At 43.1% G+C, this 18,934-nt stretch overlaps 1 protein-coding gene across 1 annotated transcript in view; it reads left to right on the top strand.

The window, feature by feature from the left end:
- prkcab (protein kinase C, alpha, b) overlaps nt 1-16,902 on the top strand; it is a 216,485-nt gene extending 199,583 nt beyond the window's left edge. The window contains exons 13-17 of the mRNA XM_063184008.1: nt 2,104-2,242; nt 4,914-4,994; nt 8,471-8,578; nt 9,802-9,942; nt 11,597-16,902. Of these exons, the coding sequence (XP_063040078.1) occupies nt 2,104-2,242; nt 4,914-4,994; nt 8,471-8,578; nt 9,802-9,942; nt 11,597-11,764 (637 nt within the window). The 3' untranslated portion in view covers nt 11,765-16,902. The remainder of the gene's footprint in view (nt 1-2,103; nt 2,243-4,913; nt 4,995-8,470; nt 8,579-9,801; nt 9,943-11,596) is intronic.
- The last annotated feature ends 2,032 nt before the right edge of the window (nt 16,903-18,934 follow it).

Here is an 18,934-nt window from a genome sequence, read left to right as displayed (position 1 = left end):
TGAGATGAGAAGAGGTGAGTCATGCCTTGGAGGAAGCAGAGGTGGATCGCAAACAGAGAGGAGGGGAGAGAGAGAGAGAGAGAGAGAGAGAGAGAGAGAGGGGGGGGGTGGGGAGAGGGAGAGAGAGAGGTGTATAGTATAGACTGAGGAAAAATACGGACAAAGAAAGAGGAGAGAATCAAAGAATGACAAATTGCGTGCAAAACAGGCGATCAGCACTCTCTGAGGCAGAGAGAGAGAGGAGAGAGAGAGAGAGTGGATGAGAAAAGAGACACCCAGGCAGACGGATCGAGATGGTGGGCTTCTCTAGAGGGAAGAGAAAATAAGGGAATTATGAGGGGGATGGATGTAGCATCGAAGGTGGTTTTTTTTTTTAACATTTTTGCTGTACCCAAACACCCTGACTGTTCTTTTGAAAACCAGGTGCCACCACAACCTCATTCCACCTTTCGCAAACTCCCCCAGTGGCAAACAGTTGTCATTTTGATCCTCTGTGGTATCGAATTCAGATGAATCACAAATGTCACCTCAGCCTACAGTACAGCACCACCCAGAAGAAATGAATAAATAATTAAATAAACAAGCGCGCCACCCAGAGACTGTGTTATAACGGTACGTGTACATGGATGTGGAACACTTTTTGAAGAGATTAGGAGAGTAGATGTGTGTGGGGGGTAAAGCTCCATGAGCTTTTGATGAGGAGATGAATGGATTTTATTGATATGGTGGTATACTGTATTTAAAGCATAGGAAAGTACATTTTTTTGTTTTAAGTTTATTTTGTAAGATTATGTGCTGTAAGTGAGACAGAGGCAGTGTAAGGTAAGGTTGGGAAATGACACAATCCCAATTCAAACTTGAACTAGAAGCACTCAGAGAGCGCAGACCTCCGCCAAGGACCATTTGATCATGTTACACCCTAAGTCTTTCTGCCTTGTTTTTGTGCTGTTCCCGCAATTCAATTTCTGGTCACAAGGGGGCATCTAGATGGTGAAGAATCTTTAAAAGAGTCCTGGTTCCGGTTCGTGATCTGGATCACCACCAGAATTTAATCACTTGTTCCTTGGGTCATCAATAACAGCTCCACAAAGTTTTGTCCAATTCAGTTGATTCGTTTTTGAGATCTCCTGGTGACAGAATCTTTAAAAGAGTCCTGGTTCCGGTTCGTGATCTGGATCACCACCAGAATTGAATTGACTTGTTCCTTCGGTCATTATCAACAAACCCACAAAGTTTCGTCCAAATCCGTTGATTAGTTTTTGAGTTATGCTGCTGACAAACAAACAAACAAACAGACAGACGGACAGACAGACAAACCAACGCGACCCAAAACATTACTTCCTTGGCGGAGGTAATAAATGGTATAGCTACTCTAACCACTACTTTTTCATTATTATTTTCTTTTGGGGGCTTTATTATGACAGGACAGTGTGAGATGAGACAGGAAATGAACAGGAGAGACAAGAGAGGGGGTAGGGGTGGGAAATTATCTAGTTTCAACAGGACTCAAACCTGGGTCCCCATGGGCATGCAAGACCATATGTGGGGAGCTTAGCAAGCTGCGCCACAGCGCAACCCCTAATCACTGTTTTTTGAGGACGTGCGCTGAACGCTGTTTTAAAAAATAGTCATTGAATGCGAGCAACTGGATCAATACAAAGAAAACAGACGACAACTACTACTACAATTCCGCTGAAGATGGCCTAGGCTAAAACACCTTTCTAGTTTGTCATGTTATCCCAATAAATAAACAACATAATTGTAGAATTGTAGAATGAAGGTTGCAGCTTTTCTAGAAATAAATACTCCCAAAGCACATGTCTTTCTTTCTTTCTTTCTTTCTTTCTTTCTTTCTTTCTTTCTTTCTTTCTTTCTTTCTTTCTTTCTTTCTTTCTTTCTTTCTTTCTTTCTTTCTTTCTTTCTTTCTTTCTTTCTTTCTTTCTTTCTTTCTGTCTGTCTTTCTGACTCTTTGTCTCTTTGACTGTTTGTCTGCCTGTCTGTCTCTCTAACTGCACAACTCTCTTTATATCTCTGTCTGTCTGTCTCTGTTTCTCTGACTCTTTTCTTTATCTGCATGTCTGTCCGTCTGTCTGTCTTCCACAGAGACTTGAAGCTAGACAATGTGATGCTGGACTCGGAGGGCCACATCAAGATCGCCGACTTCGGGATGTGCAAGGAGAACATGTATGAGGGCATGACCACCCGCACCTTCTGTGGCACACCCGACTACATCGCACCAGAGGTAGGGCTGTGTTTGAGTGTGTGTGCGCGGCGCCTGTGTGCGTCTCTTGCGCACGTGCGTGTATGTGTCTGTGTGTGTGTGTGTGTGCGCTTTTGAAACATCCCCATGTACAAGGTTGAATTAAAAACAAATCCGGCTTTCTGAATACAGCCAGTACTGGTCTCACAAATTCACCATGTCAGGCCAACTCCATGAGTCTATACAGAGGCAATTTTACAGACACAATCGTGTGGAATTGCACAAGGCCCGTGTCGATTAGCGCCTTTATATCCCACAGCTCATTGTGTTTGCAGTGCGGAAGCTGTGGGTAATTCTCTTTTATTAGGAAAAAAGGAGAGACTGAAGAACCTGCAGAGAGAATAGGGGTAGAGAGGAGAGGATGGGAAGCATGGACAGGAGAGAAGTAGAGAGAAGGAGGAGAAGATGAGAAGACATGACAGGACAGGACAGGACAGGACAGGACAGGAGAGTAGAAAAGAAGACGAGACGGGAGAGAAGTGGTGAAGAGAGGAGAGACGACAGTGCTGCGGTTCTGGTGTATATGACTCTGCTGACAGCTCTGTCACATCTCATTTGGGCAGCGGACAGGCAGAGAGGCAGTTGAGTGATGCTGATGTCACCAGTGCTCTCCATCTAAGGGTCAGTCACTACATCTCTAGGTTGCCAAGAAGGATGGTAGACCCTGGGAAATGCATCTTATAAGAGTTGCTAGACTATTGGTTTTCAAAGGAAACCAGGGGGCCGTGAGATGTTGGTAGGGGAGGCCACAGCAGGTGGGCATGAATAGTATAACAAAACAAAATAAATAATAGAAAAAAATCAATAACTGACATATACTACAAATAAGCCAAACAAAGAACTGTATTACTGTTGTGAATGAACTGTTGTGAAACTGTTGTGTTGTGAGTTGATCACAGAAAAAAAAAATGTGTGGCATGACCCAGCCATGATTTAAGATAAATCTCTTGACAAATGTTACTCAGAATTGAGACACATGTCACACATTGTTCAGTTGAGTGTCAGTTGGATCCATTGTTGGCTGCTTGTAGACTATACCATAGACCACTAGAGAATGCAAGAGGAGTAGAATGCACTATCTCTATACTGTGACTTCAAATCCATTGCACAGTATGCAACTCCATGCAGTCTGCAATAAATATTTAGAGAATGACTATGTTTACATGAGGTTTTTTTCAAATATATTGTTATGGGCTTTTATGCCTTTATTTGACAGGACAGTTGAAGATGGTGACAGGAAGCGAATGGGGTAGAGAGACAGGGGAGGGTCGGGAAATGACCCCGGCCGGACTCGAACCGGGGTCCCCGAGGGTGGGCATGCAAGCCCAAATGTGGGGGGCTTAGCGCGCTGCGCCACAGCGCCCCCCTACATGAGGTTTATTCCTTTCCTTTCCTTTGACCTTTCATTTAATTCAGAATTGTGAAGTATTTACGTGCCGTTTTCAAAGCGGAATCAAGCTTTATTCAGAATTAAAGTGAGTTTTAATTCGGAATGAAATGTCAGTGTGCACTGCACTGTAGGCTGCAGTTGACTTGTTGATCTTGCTGTTTCTTGGACCTCGAAGACTTCATTTTCTCCACACTGAAACGCACAGGGGAGGGCCCTGACCCATCTCCCCTCCCTAGCCCCCAGTATGTTGGTGCGCTAAATATAGTAAATGATGGCCCACAGATTTCACTCGGACTGCTCATGTGAAAACACACAAGCCGTTAGCCCCCTGCAGAGTAACAACTAGCACTGCAGACTTTGTGGCTATTTATGGAAGCTGAGGACACACGCCTTCAACAAGCCTTCAAGCCTCCACACACAAAGAACATGAAATCTCTGTTACAATGAGCAGTGACTTTTGGCATCCACAATCTGTAATTAAGAGCCTAGTGTAGCTGTGATTGGGTGTGCGTGCGTGCGTGCCTACGTGTATGTGCCTTCTTTTTGTGTGTGTGTGGGTGTGTGTGTGTGTGTGTGTGTGCGTGCGTGCGTGCGTGCGTGCGTGCGTGCGTGCGTGCGTGCGTGCGTGTGCGTGTGCGTGTGCGTGCGTGCGTGCGTGCGTGCGTGCGTGCGTGCGTGCGTGCGTGCGTGTGTGTGTTTAAAAGAAATTGGCTAGTGTACAAAGCTTAGCAGCATGCATGTATATGTGGTGGGTGGTACGTATATATACTGTATCAATGTACTTTGTATACGAGAATGTAAATATAGCATATAGGAAAAAGGCTGCACGTGCAATTATTCTGTGCACTTACCAACAACATTGTGTGTGGGTGGGATCTGTAGACTCTTCAGACACACTACCAGAATTGTTGTTGCCCATGAATGTGTCTATTTATAGTTATCTTTTCAGGCTCAGTTTTAAGTATCTTTCTTCAGTGTCCCCAGTAAAATTTGCAGTGTGGATTCAATTTTACATCTTCATGAGTGTATTCGGTCCAGATGGCTCTCTGAAGTGTTGGATTACAGTAACACTGTATTTTTTGTAGACTGTGTCTAGGCCTTCTGTGTGGTGCTGTTTTTTTCTCCACTTGATCATCACCAATTTAGATCTAGAAATTGAATACTTAAAGATTTTTTGAAAATAAAATCTTACACACATTATTATACAGTCGTAACGAGGTAGTGACGTTCTCCGTGTCCATGTCTGTCTTGTGTGCTCATCAGATCATCGCCTACCAGCCGTATGGGAAGTCAGTAGACTGGTGGGCATATGGAGTCCTACTCTATGAGATGCTCGCCGGCCAGGTAAGCAACACTATATTACTGAAAGTATTACAGTATGTTATATTACAAAAACATTTAAAGCATGTCACGCATCAACATCCATGTGACCCTCTGATGGAGACGGAAGCTACACCGGGTAAACATGTCAGGTAAAAAAAAAACCACTATGTGTGAAGCATAAGAAAGATAAGAAGTCTTGATTTAACAGTTAGGCATAATGAATATTATACATCTACCAAAAGTATTCGCTAACCTGCCTTGACTCACATATGAACTGCCATCCCATTCCTGACCCATAGGGTTCAATATGATACAGTGTATTTTGGTCTAAATGTTAATAATAATAATGATAATAATTGTATTTGTATAGCACTGTATCATACAAGGCATGTAACTCAAAGTGCTTAACAAATGGGAAAAAACATAATTGTTAGAGATGGATTTAAAAGGAGAGGTATAGAGGAGAGGCAGAAATAGCAGGAAGGCAGAGGAAGAAGAGATAGATAGAGATTGTAGAGTCATAAGGTCAACGTAGGTTAGGACCAGGATTCTTAGATGCGTAAGGTCCATAGTGGCTGGGCCTAGCATAAGTCATAGATAGTCACACAGAGATTGGGCGCTCAGATGCGGCCCCTGGTGGCATCAGGGGTGAGGAAGAACTCCCTTTCGCTTGAATCATAGTTTGTAGGGGGGGGGGGGAGCTCAGTGAGGTCTGAGAAAAAAGAACCCTATAGTCAGGAAGAAATGTTGCAGCTTCAACTCATCTGGGAAACCTCCACATGGTTGAGGAGTGTGTTTATAGGAGTTTTTGACCATTCTTCCAAAAGCGCACACACTGACGTTGGTTGAGAAGGCCTGGCTCTCAGTCTCCACTCTAATTCATCCTAAAGGTGTTCTCTTGGGTTCAGGTTAGGACTCTGCAGGCCTGTCAAATTAATCAGGTTAGCGAATACTTTTCGTAATTTAGTTTATGTGGGCAAGAAGGCCAGGGACCTCTCCTGAACTGAATCCCAATACATCAACTAGCTTAACGAGCTTGGGATAAACGTTTCTTATCTTTATGTCACATTGGAAAACCTGGAGCAGTAATGTGGCTGAAATCCAAAGATATTATAATTCAAAAGCTTCTAACATTTTTGCACTGTGTAATTCCAAATAAATTTCTCAATCTTCTTCCATCAGAATTTAACACTGCAGGGGGGTGCAGTGGTTCACCGCGCTAAGCCCCCCGCATTTGGGTTTGCATGCCCAAGGGGACCCCGTTTCGTGTCGGCTGGGGTCATTTCCCAGCCCTACCCCATATCTCTCCAGCCCATTTCCTGTCTCCTCTCACACTATCCTTTCATAATAGAGGCCTAAAAAGCCCCCGAAAAACATACTTGAAAAAAAACTAACACTGCATTGACAGAATACTACAATATATGTACAAACACTGCCACTTGATGTTAATAAAGTAGGGCAAATTCCCTTTTCTTCAGGCGATGTAAACCAGAGTTAGGATGATGCTCTTCCTTGTTCTGGTCTTCTCAGCCCCATCCTGTACTCCCTCCACACCCCACTGGGGTGGCAGGCAGCAGACAGCATTGCCAGCTGGCCATTCTAAGAAAAGCTTACAGTCTTGGTATTATGCAAGAGTGACATAGGCACAATAAAATATGTCATTTTGTCATGGGACGGCAATGGAAAGTGATGGCACTTCCTTGTGTTTCTTAAACACTTTTACATTTATTTTCCACCTTTTTGTTTCTCCATGATTCCAAAAGTACTGATAAATAGCTGGCTGGTGTGCTGCCTTCTAATTTACATAATGTACATTTATCCAGCTGGCCTGACTATAAGAAAGGCTTTCCGTCTTGGTATTTTGCAAGCGTGGCGTAAGTGTGGTTAAATGTGGAAACATTTTGTCTTCGGGTGACTTCGGGTGACTTCGGGTGAAAGTTGTTAATGGCACTCCCTTTTGCATGTGGTACTTTAAATTAGATGTAGAATTTTCTGCTCCATTACGCAAAAATATGGATACGTTGCTGTTTTCAGGTTTTTTGGAAAAAAGGTTTGCACACTCCTTTGGATTTTTTTCTTCTTTAAGCTATTTTTTCAGGCATGATGACATTTCGACCTCTCGGTCTTCCTCAGATTCCTCAATCTGAAAAAAAAAAATCCAAAGGAGTGTGCGAACCTTTTTTCCAAAAATACGTAATTTTTTTGTTCAGCGCCAGGGATTTTGCACAAGTAACTCTCTACAAGTGTTTTGAGTTTTTCCATTTTATGTGAATTTGTCCAGCTGGCCATTCTAAGAAAAGGTTACAGTCTTGGCATGATGCAAGCGTGACAGGTGTGGTTAAGCATGGCAACATTTTGTCACCTGCCAACATGAAAAGCTATTGATGGCGCTTCCCTTTCTTTCATTTTATGTGACTTTGTTTATCTTCCAGACTCTTTAAAAAAAAAAACCTCATGGTAGTGGCATTCTGCCAGCTTAACATAGATGTGGTTATATATGGTTACATTTTCTCATCAAGGGACTGGGGCATGTAAATATAGTTATTTATTAGCACTTCCTTTTCGAGTATCAAGGGTTTACTGTAGGTTCCATGGTATTTTCCATGATAAAAAAGTGTATTAAGTATATTGGTACTCTATCTAACTCTGTTAGCCTTTTCATCGTCCTCTTCTTATTTCTTATTTCCTGGCTCGGTTCAGCACCTCATCCTCTTTGGGTTTTCTGGAAATGACACATCTGTCCCATTTCCTTAGAGCTCTTATCACACAACCAAATGCCACTAAATGTCAGAGAGCTGACTGAGGCGCAGTGGGAAGAAATGCTTTTAAAATGTGCGAAGGAGATGTGATATCATATCACCATGTCTTTCCACCCACACTGAATCGTTATGCAAGACTGCATATGGAACATAGCCTGTTGAATAGCATAGCAGAGCTACCCTTCTGTGTCAGTACAAATGTACAGAATTCAGTTGCCTAGGGACAAGTTTTAGGAGAAGCCATAGATTACCGTAGAATATATATACACTCTCACTGGGAGAAACAGATGAGATGTTGATTTTAGTTCAGTTTAACACACAATAACACGGTAAAAAAAATCTAGGGTGTTAATTTAACACCCAGAGAGTAGATTTAACATCTTCTAGAGTGTACTTGGTCCTAGTACTCTCTAAGAGTTGAATTAACACTGCATTTTCATTGTGAAGACTGTTGTATGGTATTGAATGCCTTTTTTCTGCATTTTCGTCTGGGCTTTGGTTTTCAACATTATTGCCAATTCATTATGACCTGTCTCTTGTGTTTGTAGATTATGGCATGCTGTTATTCCAATCATTCAATTAAAATGTCTTTATTATTTTTGTAAGTCCTATATGGACAAAAGTATTAAAAATCCAAATGTCCAAATAATCGTCCAAAATTATAAAGACATTTTAATTTGGAGTGCATTAATCAGATTTTTTTTCTCATTCTTGGCCCTGTCTCTTGTCTTCCGTTAGCCGCCATTTGACGGTGAGGACGAAGACGAGCTGTTTCAGTCCATCATGGAGCACAACGTCTCCTACCCCAAGTCCATGACAAAAGAGGCAGTCTCCATTTGCAAAGGGGTGAGTTTTCACATCACTGTTGCCGTGGTGATGCATAGATACAGTAGAAAGAGAGAGAGAGAGAGAGAGAGAGAGAGAGAGAGAGAGAGAGAGAGAGAGAGAGAGAGAGACAGAGGTCAGCATGGGGTGGTGACATACAGAACAAAGACAGAGAAAGAAAAGACAGTGAAAGAAAGAAAGAAAGAAAGAAAGAAAGAAAGAAAGAAAGAAAGAAAGAAAGAAGGGGACACAGAAATAGTGAGACAGAGAGAGCCCAGTGATGCCATGTAGATAAGGAAAGATAGGAGTGTATTTGTTTTTGTGTCTTGTGGAGGGAAGCGTAGACAGGAGCTGTTTGTCATGTCCCTGCCACATGCTGAGTGATGGATCAGGAGATACACGGTATTTCTCAAAGTGAAGTGTCTTAGCCTTGCTAGGACGAGTAGCGCCCATTTTTCGCGGATTCCACCAAAGACTATCCAATAACAAGCTCCAAGTGTAATAAATAATTGGACACTCCCAACAAAAAATCGAACCGAACCAACCGAGGCTAGAACACTTGACATTGAGAAATGCCCACAGTGATAGAGTGAGTGATGAGCTGTGATTGAGGACGGGTGGCCTCCCTGTCACCCTGGGCCAATGGGGTTCACGCAGGGTTTTAATAACCCGGCCGGCAGGCACAGACATCCAGCTTCAGATTGACATCTGTATTTACAGAGAGCGTCCATCCTTCCTTAGTGTTTTGGGATGGGGGAGTGGGGGGTGGGGGGGGGTTACAGAAGGAGGACTGAGTCCCCTCTCCCTTTTTTAATTGTTTTGAGACGCAGACATCTGCTGCTAAATGTAAGATGTGATTCAATCAATCTGAGTCTAAGATAGAAAATTCTATTTCTTTTTTATGAGTTGACCATATCTATTTCAAATCGTAAGGTGGTATTGTAGAGGGGAAATAACATGATCTTTTTATTTTAGTAAAGTCGCTCAGTGTGTCACACAGAAAAGCAGGAAAAGGACAAGCAAAACGCAACCATGTAGAAATGATTTTCTGTGTGTACGAATTATCACATTAACACACAGTATTACTCAGTTCGGTATATTTGATAGGGACAGATACACATCATGTAGGCTATGCAAACCCAACAGAATAGCATCATAGCATTTATAGCCTTGGCTAATTTCCAATGCCCAAATACTAGAATTCTTAATCCCCCCCTCCCCCTCGCTCTCTCTCTCTCTCTCAGCTGATGACCAAGCATCCGTCTAAGCGTCTGGGCTGTGGTCCGGAGGGTGAGAGGGACATCAGAGAGCAGGCCTTCTTCCGCCGTATTGACTGGGACCGGCTGGCCAACCGTGAGATACAGCCTCCCTTCAAGCCCAAAGTGGTGAGTAGAGGGCTCACTCTCTCTGTCTCTGTCTCTGTTATTTTTTATGTGAATTTATGTAGTATACTTGTACATAAACACGCCAGTGAAAAATCAACAAACCTACAAACAAAACAAACAGAGCATGTGATATTTGTTGTCAATGGGTATGAAAGGCATGCTGTCTCTCTCTTCTCTCTCTCTCTCTCTCTCTCTCTCTCTCTCTCTCTCTCTCTCTCTCTCTCTCTCTCTCTCTCTCTCTCTCTCTCTCTCTCTTTTTATGTTTACTATTTCCTGCTTCCTGTTTCTTTGCCCTCTGGCTCTGTTGTGTTGTGTGGCCTGTCTTTTTTCTTCTTTTCTCTTTTCAACTATGTCCGTTGTGCTCTGAAGCATCTATTTACAGAAAGCAGCTAAAAATATGTTTTTAACACATCGTGCAGACTGGCTGTCACAGGCCATCACTCAGTCAGAGAGTGTGTAGCTTCTGTATGTGACCTGAATGCCAGGATGCTGCATAGGCCGGTACCCAGCGGCTCTACTCTCTCAGCCTCAGCATCCAGTGGACAGGCAAGTGTGGTGTAGGGGCAGCCGTAGCCTAATGGTTAGAGAGATGGTCTTAAGATCAGAAGGTTGCGGGTTCGAATCTTACCCTTACTGCTCCCTACACCTCCACCCATGGCTGAAACGTACTTGAGCAAGGTATCTAATACCACATTGCTCCAGGGACTGTAACCAACACCCTGTAAATATCAGTAACCCACTTTGAATAAAAGCATCAGCAAATTGTAATATAATGTATTGTAAACAGTTACAGTGTAGATGCCCCGATAGTGGAGCATGCAGTCGAGACTCACGCACAGTTATTTCATACAACACAAGAGCGAAGGCAGCATTAAGGCCTGGACAGTTAATGGAGAAGATGAGGGGAGAAGGGAGACTCTCTCTGTGTGTGTGTGTGTGTGTGTGTGTGTGTGTGTGTGTGTGTGTGTGTGTGCGTGCGTATGTGTGCGTGTGTTTTAAAGCATGAATGGAAGAGGATGCTTTTGTACGTACCTATCTCATTCATCTCCTCCAGGATCTGAAAGCGATGTGGTGTCTGTGTGTACGTGTGTGTGCGTGCGCACGCGCCCACGTGTGTGTGTGTGTGTGTGCGCGCGTGTGTGTGTGTGTGTGTCCCTCCTCTCTCCGTCTCGTTCTTTTTTTCCTCAGCCTGTCCAGGCTTCCTCCCCTCCTGAAAGGGCTTCTTGTACAATATGTTTCATTGGCCACATCACTAATGCCCCTCAGTGGCGTCAGGAGCCTATAAATAGTCTCGGCAGATAAAAGAGGAGAGGAACAAACATGTCCGGTCTGCAAGTTGCCATTCATAGATAAGGCCGTTGGAGCTGAGCTCTGTCGGAAGCTGGAGCACAGATGACCAGCTCCTAAACTGATTTTTGTCTCTCTCTCTTGTGTGTGTGTGTGTGTGTGTGTGTGTGTGTGTGTGTGTGTGTCCATTTGTGTCTGTCTGTTCGTCTGACCGTGTTTGTTTGTGTGTGTGTGTGTGTGTGTGTGCGCGCGTCTATTCATCCATCCTTGTGTGTGTGTGTGTGTGTGTGTGTGTGTGTGTGTGTGTGTGTGTGTGTGTGTGTGTGTGTGTGTGCGTGTGTGTGTGTGTGCGCGCGTCTATGTGCAGTGTGGCAAAGGAGCCGAGAATTTCGACAAGTTCTTCACGCGCACGCAGCCTGTCCTGACCCCGCCCGACCAGCTGGTGATCGCCAACATAGACCAGAGCGAGTTCGCCGGCTTCTCCTTCATCAACCCCCAGTTCATCCACCCATCCCTGCACAGCAGCGTCGTATGAGGAGCCAACACAGTCTCATCCCAACTCGTCAATTTCGGACTACCTTTGAACAGACTACAATTTGTTGATGTCGAGGGCATACCTGCCATGTCACTAGTTGACTATGTGGCCTAAACGTAGACCTTTCCCTAACCCTGACCGTCAGTGAAGTTATGCTGCCACAAGGGGGCACGTTTGAGGCGCATGTCATATTTTGAATCCAAGGGCATACCTTAGTCGTCAAAAATTGCAGCCTGGTCAAAGGTAGTCAGAAATTGACGAGTTGGGATGAGACACTGTGCAACAAGGACCCTGTATGCATATACAGGACACCAGGAGCAGAGAGAGACAGAGACGTAAAGATGTTTGGAGTCAGTGTTTGGGGATTGATTAGGGGTGTGTGAGCATCACAGGTACATGAATCCAAATTGCTAATTTTTAAATTCCACTTTTTAAAAATGGGTATGAATTTTCTATTTTCTGTATTGGTAGTTGGAAGGGGGCCGCGTGAGGGCTTTTCAGCAGTATTCAGTACAGAGGCTAGGTTGTGGCATTAGGAAAGGCCTGCCTGGTAACTCCACAGCCGTCATGGCAACGCTTCTTGGCAGCTATCTTAGGTACAGAAGATGAGGCTCCATCCTAAATGGAATGGGCTGGGTCCACATGAAATAGAATACAGCAGTTAAAATAGGACTGAGTCAGAAAAATTGATGTTTCATGACAAAACTAACATCCTACAGCGAAATGGATGCTCTAAAAATGTTGTTAGTTTTGTTCCGTGTGGATGCAGCAGAGTTTACAATTATAGTTATGACAATAGTAGACATAACCAGGATGTTTGAACGAGGCAGTCTTAACATGCCTTTCTCAGCAAACCAGTTATTCACACAACATCAAATACTGATTTGTGTGGGATTGTAATACATCTCCCACCACATCCATATTCAGGCCGCCTAACCTGACTCAACAGAGGTACACACACACAGTGGATGTATGTGACGTACCCACCACCAGAAGTTCAGGCATCATTCTATTACTCAGACTCTTACTCATTATCCCCCAGACAAGACCTTGACCCAATAAAGGCACACAAACAGAAGGTTAGACAGAAGGCTACCCTATCACCATCCATAAAATGTACGAGCCTGCCACTCAATTATGACAAATCATGCTCCAGGTCTGGGGGAGAACCACTAGCACAGGCCAGCCTATTGCGCCAACCCCCCCCCCCCAAGCCCTGCTCTCACCCGTAGCCCAATGATAGTCAGGCCGCACCACCCCGAGTTTAATGAACCCGCTCAATGTACAGTTGTGTGAGGTATTATTTGGCTATTGCAGTACCATATGTTGTAGAAGGGACGGTACGTACCGGTACGTAGACGACGTGATGCTCTCTTCCATCCACAGTATGCCTTCCCTCCCCCGTGTACAGTACGTTGGCACCTTTTCCTCCCCCCCTAAGTCCCTCTGTGAACTGACGCATGCCGACTTACAACTGTTTTATAGGCCCTCTCCTGATGATCCCTTACCCCTTCCTACCTCCCGAGAGAACGTACCTGACTGCCATTTCTATCATAGCAACGGTATTCGGTATAGCATATCTATAAGTATACAGTATCTATATTTGTAAAAAGGAGAAAAAAACTAACAGAAATATATGTAAAAAAAATGAATAGTTAGCAATTGTTTCGGGAGTGCCAAAAAGAGACAATACCTGCACCTAAACTGTTCTTTTTTTCTATCTAATGTCTCTGTATGCATTTTAGCAAGTTCCTACTTAGCAAATCTTTTTGTGGATATATTTGCTCTTCTGGACTCTCTTGTGGAGTTGTGAGCATGACGAGACCCTTTCTGATGCACTCTTCTCATCCTCCATCAGCCCCTCTGCAGGTGGACAGCAGCCACTCTTGTAGTGGTTGGCCACCATTTTGTTGTTTAGAGGGCCGTTCCTCCCCTCACAGGATGGGGGTGTTTCATTTACGTTGCAGTGCTACCTGCATTTAGACGAATTACGTGAGGTGGGTCGCAATGGAGGGATGCCATTGCACACAAAAAAACGTGACTTTGTACATGATGTAAAATATTACGGAGAGGATCTTCAGTCGTAGAAGATAAGCTATGAGAGAAACTTCAAAAAGAAGCACTAAGGTCGCACGTTCTGCCTGTATTGTTCTTAGTGGAGATGATCAGCGAGTGAGTGCAAGCGTGTTTTCTTGGATGAACTCACTTTGCGAAATAGTGTCGGTACAGCACTGGTAAACCAGGCCTTTGTACTTCATTTCATTGAATGCAGGGGGAGCTACGCCATATGCAGAGTACAGCCAGACCCTCTGTATGCAATGAACTGTGGGAACTGCGGCTGGTTTGCCAGGCTAGCTCAATCAGGCAGGGTAGCACAAAGGGTTGGTTTACCCTTACTAGCACGGTCAGCCCCTGTGCAAAGTGATATGTAGTACGAGGCTAGCATAGCGAGGTGCTCAGTATGAAAGGAATTACGAAAGTCTGGTTTACCAATATACACTACAAAAATGAAAAGTGCCCCAAAGAACCTTCAGTTTGCCACTGTGTGGAATCCCTAAAAGTTCTCTGAAGAACTTAAAAGTTCTCAGAGAAACTTACAGGTTAAACATTAGTAAAAGTTCTAGGACAAACTCTGAGGTTTTCTGGAAGGTTGCTCAGAGAACACAAGAATGCAAAGGTTTTTCAAGGAACCTTGGGGTTCTTCTCTTTGCCACTGTGAAGGATCCCCTAAATGAACTCTGAGGAACCCAGTGCGTTTAGGTTTCCCCCAGATTCACAACTGAAGAATCTTTAGCCCGAATCGCACAGGATAAATACTACCTATAGACCCATGGTATTTCACAATTACCCCAGGACCTCAGTGATTTTTCAGGGCGCATTTGGACGGGTTAAGTAAACGTCAGTTATTTATTCAATCCACAGACATTATAAGGAGGTGCAAATGGTGCAAATATGTGAAATTACCCCAGCACCGCCGAAATACAGTAGGTAATTCGCTGCGGAATTATTACTTCACAAATCACGGACATGGCACATTCGCACAGGACTAAGAACTCAGACATTCTCCATAATTATTATGAATTACTGGGGGTCCACAGGTAGTAAAAGTCCCGTCCGAATCGGGCTTTTGAGGAACTTTGAGATTTTTACAGTGTACTGTACTAAGGGGTTGTGGCAACAATTGTTCTGCCAACGCAACCCTTCCACCGCATGCTTCTTCTCTGACATGACCGTGAAGTACTCAGTAGATTAATCTCTATATTAAGAGGCTCTGTCTGCAGTATCCAGCACCACACTGACAATGTGACATGTACTATGATTATGTATTATGTTGTTATTTTTAGTTGGTCCTTTGTGTTATTTTTTCCTGTCTTGATACTTCTTTTACATCGTTATTTTCTAATGTAAGTGTCTACTTTCCCTAGGTCTTGCTCTATGAGGGTTTTTTTTTTATTTGTTTCTTTGGTTTGTTGACAACACAGGTGTTTACTGTTCAGAGATACACAATAATTGATCTTTATTTTTTTGTAAATATCAACCAGGCAGTTTCAAAAGACTACGTTGCAAATTTTATACCAAGAATTGAATGTGCTTTTACTAACGTAGATGGTGAAAGATTTCTACATGTTTAGATTATTATACACAAAACAAGAGATTGTTTGGCTAAATCTTTGATAGTTTTTTGGTATCAGAAACCTTGTAATATGTATTCACATATCACATATATTTATTGTCTGTATGTTTTTGTCTTTTAATTTATGGTATACTAAGCTAAGCAGTATCTTAAGGACTGACTGTGATGTGTGGGATGATTGAACGCGTGTTTGCCTTGAACCCTTATTTTTACAGTAGGTGACTCAACATGTCTGGCTATATCGAGGCTTTTTTGTTTTGTTTTGTTTTGTTTTGTTGTGTTTTTGTTATGGGCTTTTGCTTAATGCATGTAAGGCTAGGCGAAAATTAGCATGCTGTTTAAAAATCAAGCTGTTAGCATGTTCCAAAGACCCAGGTCTGTAAGCATGGATTTCCTACAACTTGCCAAGTGAGACGCCTATCCTGCCTTACACCCTTCTCCTTTCTCTCTCTCTTCACTCTCTCTCTCTCTCGCCCTCTCTTTCTCTCCATCTTGTCTCTCTTTCTCTCTCTCCCTCTCTCTGAAAGGATTCGTTTGGGAATGTTGGAAGTGTTATGTTGAGGCTTTAAAGCACTTCTCAAGGACTTGCGAGCATTGCTTGGAGCCTGCTCATGAACAGTTGTTAAAACCTGTAGTGGAATTCCACAGAGACATAGTCACTGCACTGCAAATCCACCCTTACAGAGGACATTGACTTGACAGCCAAAATAATTTCCTCCACTTCTACATCAAGTGACATCATCGTTGTATTTGTTGTATTCTCATTCACTCGCTCACTGTGCCAAAGCCTGCTATACCACACATATTCCTCACTGTAATGGCTCTGAAATATTACAAAAGTGTTTTTTTTTTCTTCCCAACACCAATGGTTCTACCTTCATGTTACTATGGGCTTTCATTTTCCCTTTAAATAGAACAACTTGTAATAACCTTAACTTCAATTCTCCCTCCATGTGTGCCAAATCCTTATTATTCTTTCCCAAATCCAGATATGCTTAACCAATGACCTTAACCGTATTAAAAATAAATCTTCAATCCTCTGTCCTCACCCTTACGCTTTATGTAAACCTAATTATGCCCCTTGAGAACGTTCAAGAGTAATCATTTCCATGTACCAAAAACAAACCCAACACCCGCAACTAGCTCTCATTTCACGGCAACACCTTAGAACCCTGTCTCATATTGAGAACCTTCTAGAAGGCGTGTCCTGATGAATGAAACCATGACATAACCAATTGCAGACCCTCCTTTCTATCGTCATACATCCAGTTCCCATGCAAATACAATATGAAACAAATCATACAACAAGCAGACATATTGGTTATAGCTCAGATAATCATCTCTCAAACTACTTCTCTTCTATTTGGAGGACGAATCCTTGGAGTGCTTCTGGAATTAAGGCTACATTTCTCTAACTTTTTAACTCAAGTCTGGTGTTTGCCAGGGTCCTGCTACAGTATACGTTTTCTTTGTTTATTGTGGTGTGAAGAATACTGTGTATAAATAAATGGATTAATAAATACTTCCTGGTCTTGTGGTCATTGGAGGGATGTATGACATTATATGTTTCCAATACGTGGACATAACACACCACTATACTTATTCAGTCTATGACTTACACACTCACATTCTGCAGACATGCAATCAATAGTAAATGATGCATGCATTTCTATGGGTGTGGTACAGGGGGGTCACCAGGGCCCCATGTATATAGAGTCCACACCGATTTATGGTTGGGGGCCATTGGAGCTGATTGCACACAATTTGCTGCTTCGCCTAGCAAAGTAGGCATACAACAAGAATAGTGTAAACATGTAAAACAGCATTAAGCAACATTTTCACACAAGAAAGGTATGGGCTGCTACTCATTAGGATGTAGGCTAAATATATACTGTATGTAAGAGGGCATGAGGTGTCCTGTGATTAGCACATACTAAATAGATTAGGCTACTATTATGTTTAATAAACGTTATCTGAGGGAGGGGATTTCAAAATTAAAACGCTTTATTTCCCCTTTATTACCCCTCTTGTTCAGTATTTGCGAGTAAATTGAAAAATGAGCCTTGAGCAATGTACACCAAATCCATTTGCCACACTAGCACCATGGACAGCTCCCGCACTAACAAAACATGCGTCTCGCCAGGGTGGGTTGCTTTGCAAAATACATAGCTGCTACTGAAGGTCAAAATGTTTTCCCTCCAACAAATGCATGGAATTGAAATCCGTTATGTTTGGAAAATTGAACGGAGAAAGTAGTAAGTGTAGTCTACTAGTTGGCTACTGCAGTTACGGAAGTTCCACATCGGTGGACATTACAACAACAATATTTTACCATTCAAGTCGGATGGTCATCTGAAATGAGTGAAACGTGGCAATTTGCGGGTGACTGTAGGGAGTGTTGAGAGGAATTTGCTATTGGTTCTAACCATCATGAGCCACGCTGCACAACATCGCCGCCACAAAGCAGAGGGAAAGGGAGAGCTGGGAGGTGCATCATGACATAATCCCCCTTGTTAACGGAGTCTTCAAACATATGCAGTACAGTACTATTTGGGCTTGAAACGGACAACACTGTGTAGTAGCCTGACAACGTATTTATAATTCCACTCTATTGCCACACAAGCAAAAGCGCGCATTGCTTTGGACGAACTAACATTATTTTATTTTAACCCTGGTGGCGTCGTGACAAATGTAGTTGTCTGCTGTTCACATGTGCGTCGTTGTTGAACGCTTCTCTATGCGCACTTTAAAACATTCACTCGTACAGGTAGCCGATCTGAAGAAGACTCACCGGAGCAAGCTGTAGCCTACTGAACATAAACTGAGCAGCATCTCACGCAATTTCAGGTAAAGTTTTCTCGCGCATTCTCTGTGTTTGTTTACTTTCAGGGATCCTGCTGCTGACAGGCTATATGTGCGTTCTTACAGTACCCTAGGTCACATCTCCACATTTTGGCAGGGAGATGTGATCTTGGGGGTTATTACTTCGTCAATTGTTTAGCTTCATTTGAAATTAATGAAATAATAATATAGCAATTACCGCAATTGTAGCTTTTTCGTGTTGCAATGTTTACTTAAAATTGCCTCCTCTTCATCTATTAATAAACAATATAATGCAATACATAGAAATACAGAGTGAAAACATTACACTTCTTTGAAATAGATACAAGCAACTTTGCCGGGTGCATACAGCATAACAGCATTTCCAGGGAAGCTTGCGTCTTGTTTCTTGCTTGTTGCTTTGTGTCTTTGGTTAAAAGGTAAACAAATCCTTCCACATATTTGCGTCAGCCCATTCAATCAGCCAGCCAGGATATCTAAATTACCACACCCCTTCAGCCAGGTTGATGAGCTAATAAGTTGAATAAGGAGCAGGACATTTACTTTTTCAATACAGTTTCTCTTAGCCTGGTTCTCATCAGACATCTGTGTGTGAATGTGTAGCTCAGGAGCCCCCTGCGCACGCACACCAACACACGCACACGCGCGCGCACACACACACACACACACACGCACACGCACACGCACACACACAC

The sequence above is a fragment of the Engraulis encrasicolus genome, chromosome 2 (assembly GCF_034702125.1).
Source record: "Engraulis encrasicolus isolate BLACKSEA-1 chromosome 2, IST_EnEncr_1.0, whole genome shotgun sequence".
Taxonomy (NCBI): Eukaryota; Metazoa; Chordata; class Actinopteri; order Clupeiformes; family Engraulidae; genus Engraulis; species Engraulis encrasicolus.
The sequence above is the reverse complement of the archived record's forward strand: the minus strand, read 5'-3'. Positions and strand labels throughout refer to the sequence as shown.